Source organism: Triticum urartu, chromosome 5A (genome assembly GCF_056163025.1).
Source record: "Triticum urartu cultivar PI428250 chromosome 5A, HENAU_Tu73, whole genome shotgun sequence".
Lineage (NCBI taxonomy): Eukaryota > Viridiplantae > Streptophyta > Magnoliopsida > Poales > Poaceae > Triticum > Triticum urartu.
The window spans coordinates 165,362,047-165,369,379 of record NC_141877.1 but is presented as its reverse complement, the minus strand read 5'-3'; the positions used below and the strand labels follow the sequence as shown (position 1 = coordinate 165,369,379).

The following is a 7,333-nucleotide window of genomic DNA, read 5'->3' as shown; positions in this document are numbered from 1 at the left end:
CTACCATTCGGTTGGTGACCATGTCGTGCCGCCCACCGCTGTCTAGTGGCACCCATCACCAGCCACTGCTGCCTCCCTGCTCTGCACCCAAGGGGGGAATGGTGAGCCCGTGTGACACTGGTGGGAGCATGCCGGCCGGTGTTGACACCGCGCCATTGTCTTGACGCTGGTGGGCGCGCGAAATGGTTGTCGCATGGGCGTGGCTGATACGGCCCTGCCCTGTTACGCTACGCTACACAGGCATTAACTCCTATATATAGCAAGCAGCTAGGCTTAATTTGGCGTCTACACGTACGTCACTCTCACTCCGTATCGTATCGGCCGATAGCTTGGGTTCATACGCCGCCCATGCCATCCATATGCGTTCGTCCATACGGATCCATACCCCAATCTAGTAATTAATTCCTAGCTCACTCGCTACTCGATCACAGCTGCACTCTACAGGTATATATATAGCTCGAGGTGTAGCTTCGGGTACATATGTGCATATGTCCAGTACAAGCTCACACTTTAGAGAGGCGCGCCAACAGCTACCTCAAGAATCAAGATCTCTCGTCTCCGAGTCCGATCCGCCATGCCAGTCTCGCACCGCGACTTGCAGCTTGACGCCCAGCCCTCCGCCGCCCTACTAGACGGGGATGTCCCGAGACGGGTGTGGGTGCCGGGGCCGGTGATCGTCGGCGCGGGGCCGTCCGGGCTGGCGACGGCGGCCTGCCTCAAGGCTCGCGGGGTGCCGTCGCTGGTGCTGGAGCGGGACGCGTGCGTCGCGGCGTCATGGCGGCACCGCACCTACGAGCGGATGCGGCTTCACCTGCCGCGGGAATTCTGCGAGCTCCCCCATGCGCCTTTCCCGCCGGGCACGCCGCCGTATCCAACAAGGGACCAGTTCATCGCCTACCTAGACGGCTACGCGCGAGCCTTCGCCGTGGAACCCCTCCTCGGCGCGCGCGTCCGGGCTGCCGCCTACGACGCCGGCATCGGCTTCTGGAGGGTCACCGTCGAAGTCTCCTGCGCCGCCGCCGGCAAAGACTCTATGACAACGACGGCGACGGAGTTCATGTCGCGCTGGCTCGTAGTGGCCACCGGCGAGAACGCGGAGCCTGTGTGGCCTGACGGTGTGGAGGGAATGGACGTCTACCGCGGCACGGTGATGCACACGAGCACCTACAAGAGAGGGGACGAGTTCACGGGAAAGAAGGTGCTCGTTGTTGGCTGCGGCAACTCTGGCATGGAGGTCAGCCTCGACCTCTGCGACAATGGCGCAAAGGCATCCATGGTTGTCAGGGACAAGGTACAAGCTTTTATTTACTCGTACACATTTGCACTCAAAAACAATTGCTTACCTAGGGGGAGAAAAATAACACTCGTGCATTAGCTTGTACAGCCGAATTTAGATCGGTGAGAATCAAAATTGTACGACAACACAGTAATACAATTTGATGCATCTCAATTTTTCTTTTTGCGATCAAAAAATGAGAACCAGCAGTGACCGTGGCCAGCCAAGATGCGCCACTGCGAGCCAGCCTCTGGGCTACTGCACAGTTCAAATTACATAGTACTCGATCCATTTCAAAATTATTGTTGTGGTTTTAATTCAAATTTAAACCAAAACCATAACAATAATTTTTGAACGGAGAGGATAGCATCACCTAATACAAGTAACAACCAGAAATAATGCACTTGTGCGAGTGCAATTAGTCTCTCCACAATTTTAGGCTGCCACAGAGAATTCGTATTTCAGGCTGTCACTGTTTGTGCAATCAGTCTATTTCATATTGCCACGTGTTCTCCTTTTTTCACAGTACTCAATAGATTCTTGCCACTTCCAGGAGTCTTTTTTTACATGACTTCCGGCAGGCGTTGACACAATAATACTATGCAAAACCAAAATCAACAGCGACAGCATAAAAATGACGTTGCATGCAGCAGAAAAAAAGTCGGGTTTTAGCAATCGTTGTTGTATCATCTTGATTCGCTGTTTGAGTCGATAAAATCCCTTTATGAAAATATATCATAAATGTCGAACATATATCATAAATCTCGAATGGCTGAGAAGAAAAAAAATACTTGGAACATCGGACTTCTATAGAAAACGATGTGATACTTGTAGGCGAAAAAAAATCTGAAAAGGATCATTGCATGTTGTTGTTTTCTGTTTGGACAAGGATCGCGGAACACTGAGAATAACAGGGGAAATTTCAGTAATAGTGTGTTGTGCTATTCATAAGTGCAATATCAAAATCTATGTCAATTCACGATAAAATAATGTATGTCAAAAGAAAACATTGCAGAATTTAGTGAGAACATTCAACAGTTGCACCCATGTTAGGCAACGGAGATGTCAAGAAAACCCAAAGATAGTGGAACTACAAACTACTCGATTTATTTCATCTTTTAAGATAAAAGGATTTAACTATTTTATTACGATATTTATAGCATTTACCTATTAATTGCATTTCTTTACATCATGCAGGTTTATAGCTTAACTAAACTTGCATATCTCATGCTATTATTTTTGTAAATTTGTAGCTTCATGTGTTGCCTAGGGATATACTAGGCATCTCAACATTTGGCCTCTCAGTATTCCTTCTCAAGTGGTTGCCCATGAAATGGGTTGATGCCTTGTTCCTCTTCTTCTCGAGGTTGATACTTGGAGACACTGAAAAATACGGGCTCCAACGACCTAAGATTGGCCCGCTCCAAATCAAGAAATCAACCGGGAAAACACCAGTGCTTGACATTGGAGCTTTGAGAAAGATCAGGGATGGCGACATAAAGGTAAAATATCACATCATCCATAGTTGGATATGTTTTTTTTGCGAGAAAATGTTGATCTATTCATCTTCAATCATGGCAGTACAACGAACGCCAGAAATAATAAAAATTACATCCAGATTCGTAGACCACCTAGAATTGCTAGTACTAAAGCGAAAGAGCATTGCATCAATCTAACAGAAAACAATATCAGTAACTTAATTGAATATGTTTTAAAAAAAGAACATAAAGTACATTTTTCAATTAATGGGGTATTAGGATTGCAGCATCCAACTAATGAATAAGGCAGGCCCATTTCCCAAAATTCAAATTTGACCATAAATTAGATGAAAAAAATATAGATTTTCGTGATTTAAAAATTATACCACTAAAATTTCTTTCTAATATACTTCCTCCGTTCCTAAATATTTGTCTTTCTAGAGATTTCAACAAATGACTACATACGAAGCAAAATGAGTGAATCTACGTTCTAAAATATGTCTATATACATCCGTACGTTCTAAAATATGTCTAAAAAGACAAATATTTAGGAACGGAGGCAGTAGTACGTGTGTGCCCAGTATAGTACTACTGCATTTACTTGATGATGTGTCCAAGTGAATCTAAGAGGGATTCTCCGCAGGTGGTCCCCGCAATAAACCGGTTCACCGAGAGCGGTGTTGAATTTGCCGACGGACGTAAGGAGGACTTCGATGCTGTCATCCTCGCCACCGGGTACAAAAGCAACGTGCCATCATGGCTCAAGGTACGTACATACGCGAACGTGCATGTACAGTCCTACTTATTAGCATCATGCATCCTGTCGTGAGTCATCCATGCAACGATCAAGAGTATGGAGGAAAATACCGTCGCTTCTTTTCTTTTTTGAACCTCGGGAAAAGACGCTGATACAGAACATTAATTAGAGACTTCCGCCGATTGTGTCATGCATGAAAAATGACGCATGCATGCGCTATATGTACGTGCACTGCTCCCTAATCCCTTCTCCCCGTTTCATAAATCCTGTCGTAATTTAGTCCAAAGTTGACCTAAAACTACGACAAGAATTATGAAAACGGACGGAGTATGTCCTAAAATGCACGACCCAGGCGTACACTTAACACTAGTCGCCTTCAATTGTGGAATTTTTTATAACTAATCTAACGAGTGATTTAACTAATCATGATATATCATGTCTATGCATATTGATTGTAATAATATCTTATATTATGAGATTAAGGGAGTCGTGATTACATATTTGTAGAAATCCTTTTTTTTAGTTTTACGAGCGAAATAGTTGTAGAAGTCTAGCTGCACACTTTCTGGGAGGTTATCAATTTTGGAACGGAGGTGTGTGTATAGTCCTTGTCATTTCGATGGAGGTATTAGATTTAGATAGGAAGGCATGGGCAGTGACAATGATGCCAACAAGAGGGCGATCGGGACACAGAAACTCATCCAAAAATTGACAATATAAGATTGACAGACATGCGTGAACTATACTATGCTATGCACTCGTTCTATAGATTTTGCGTGCTAAAAATCAACGAGTTGTCAATTTGGGCAGCGTGTATACTTTACATATATAGAAGTCCTGTGTGGCTTGGTGTGTGTTTGTATCATTGTACGTATGTGATCGATGTGATAGCTACAAGCATGTACTTGATTTCCTTGCACCCTTTCTTGCGTAGTTGCATCGATCATGGCGTCTAGCGTAGACTTGGACACATATTTGTTAGCTACTATATGTCCATGTCATGTTAAATAATCTTTTCATCTTGTAAACTAGCTGTCCTAGCTAATGGTGGAGAACACGCATATAGGCGGCTCTTTGTTTGCATGTTCCTGTCAAGTCGATCTTGATCTCATGCGTGCGTGTATTTCTTTCTTTTCTAGTTGTATTCTTGCTGTTGTTGTTGCACAGTGAGCTGGTCCAGCAGTGGAGCCCATGCTCGGGCGTTTGGTCCATGCAACAAGGACAGATGCCATAGGAAAACATGAGTAAACAATATTATTGAAACTGAAAGGAATCTATATGAAACATGTGTATATCACGTTTCCTAATAACACTTAATATATAGTAAACCGATGCTATTTTGGTGTTGGGTTCTACTCGCACTGTCGCACATCAATCATTGAGGTATGATTCCATGCTAAAAAACATACTACAGAAACAGGAGTACAGGACAATGATCAAATGATTGGCAGTTAAGGAATCGTCTTAGCAACTGTAGATGTGTCTCCATGCAAAGGAGACCGCAGCCCTCACTGTTGGGAAAGGGAGGATAAAGTCTTGCCAAAAGGGACGGAGGTCTTGCTGGTTTTTTTCCTTCCTCCGTTTGAGTTAGGTTTTTCTTGTTGAGATCTTCCTTGGAGTTAGGTGTGATGCACATGCCGGCCCATAATGATGCGGTGAGGGCCATGCATCTTTGGTGATCATCATGTGCATGGCAACAGTGCTTGCAACCACACCCATTGCCCACTCTACCTTTTGTAGGGTGGCCCATCTGGACGACTTGCTTGATGCATCCCATCTGCCTCACCAGATTTGATGCTCAAGTGTATTCGGTATGTAGTTGATTTCACGTTGTAGAGTCTATGTTGAGTTCTTCTAATGAGCAATGTCATGTGTAATGGATGGTTTTCCACATTAGATTCTGCACAAGTCTTTTCATTGGCCCGCCATATTTCATGATGGGCTGCGGACACCTTTGATTGGCCCACCAGATTGGGTGATAAATAGGAGATACATCAGCATACTATTTGTTTAGGAAAATGTTTGTTTTCAACCGGATAAAAACATTGTCGCGTAAACCGGGTCACCCGCACGACACGTGTCCCCTACACGAGCGAGTCCACCGCCTCCCCACCAGCCTTATCTTCTCCGCTCATCCTCTCCTCCACTCGTTCTCCCTCCTCATTTCTTTTCCTCTTCCAATCTCCTCTTTTCCGTTCCAATCGAGAGGAAGGGTGAAGCCGACCACTGTAGTCGCCGGAGCTGCAACGCAACACCAAGACCAGGCGAGGCACGGCTCGCCGCCTGTGCTTGCCACCGCTGTTGCAAGGCAGCACGAAGGCCAAAGGCTGGCGCCGCTCGTCGTTGGTGCTGCAACGCACACGCCGGAGGTGCTGCGTTGAAGCTTTTTTGTGGCACTGTCGGGCTACATTGGAGCACCGCCAGGCTGCTGAAGCCGCGACGGGGGACGGAACGGACTTCACCGAGGCTGCAATGAAGCTTCGTCGGAGCTGCATTGAAGCTTTCGGCGGAGTTGCAATGAAGCTTCGTCGGGGACGTCGCGGACGGTGTTGTCATGGAGCAATCCCTGGTGGTTCCCGCAGCGGGTGCCGGCGGGATCTGGGAGTTGCGCTGCAGCGCTCGCCGGCGGCTCCGTCCACCCGCAGCACGGATAGTGTTGCAACGCAGCACGACGGTGGCGAGCCACCGGAGACGAGGGAGATTCCCTGGCGCGTCCCAGCGAGCACACATCAGAAGCCCTTGCAATCAGACGCCTCGCCACAGCAGTAGCGGTGTTGCAACACAGCACGGCAACGGCGGCCACCGGAGTTGAGGGAGATGTTCTGGCTCCCGTCTCGGCGAGCGCACATGTAGGAGCAACAGCATGGCCTCCTTGCACAGTGGAGGGGACATTGCTGTCTTCAGAGAAGTCACGAGCTGAACAGGATCAAAGGGAGAGAAGATGAGAGCTGAAAGGGATCAAAGGGAGAGAAGACGCAAGCGAGCTGCCTTGCTTAGATCGAATGGCAGATGGCGCCAGATCGAACGGCTAGCCAGCTGGATAATTTTTCTAGAAAGTCATCCGGCTGATTTGTAGCAGACGCCATTTGTTTATGCTAAATATAAATAGTCATGCACATGCATATTTCAGGAGGACGAATTTTTCAGCCAGAGTGATGGGTTCCCGAGGATGGCATTCCCGCACAGCTGGAGAGGCAAGAACGGCCTCTATGCCACGGGCTTCACAAGGAGGGGTCTCATGGGTTCCTCCTATGACGCCTCCAGAATCGCCGCTGACATCGCCAACCAGTGGACTGAGGCCCTCGCCAGGAATATCACTGCTCACAATAATGCTTGAAGCCTAGCCAAGGCCGATGCTCTTACGCTAGTTTCATTTTCGAGAAATGTGTGCGCGTTACTCGGAACGTGTGTATATATGTACCTCCAGCCGTCTAATGGGTTGATATAGAGTTACTACGTTATAGTACAAATATATGTATGGAATAATCAGTGAGATGCAAGGTGGCAGGTGCAGTCATGCGGTAGGAGTATTGTGCATTTGTGCTTTTCATGTGGATTGCATTTGTGATCTATCCTTTTCTTTTCTTTTTTTGAGCGGAATTTGTGCTATATCCTTGTAGTGGGAGTTTTGTCACGGCCTCGACTACCAAGTACCAGGCCACAGTACCAAATGACCACGCCTGCCCAATACACGATTGGACCTGGCCGAAAACGTGACTTGAACCCTCAGAATATGGGCGTACATAGATGGAACTCCCCTCCCCTATGTCACGTATGGTGGCGGTGGCGCAGCAAAAAAAAAAAGAGCACCCCCTCATGTCC

General features: G+C 47.0%; 1 protein-coding gene across 1 annotated transcript; it reads left to right on the top strand.

Annotated features, from left to right (window-relative positions):
• Positions 1-323: 323 nt before the first annotated feature.
• On the top strand, positions 324-7,059 carry LOC125508290 (indole-3-pyruvate monooxygenase YUCCA1). The gene is made up of 4 exons (XM_048672949.2): positions 324-1,291; positions 2,530-2,778; positions 3,398-3,520; positions 6,642-7,059. Exons 1-4 carry the CDS (start codon positions 575-577, stop codon positions 6,846-6,848), a joined length of 1,296 nt encoding a protein of 431 aa, XP_048528906.1. The 5' UTR covers positions 324-574; the 3' UTR covers positions 6,849-7,059.
• Positions 7,060-7,333: the final 274 nt, after the last annotated feature.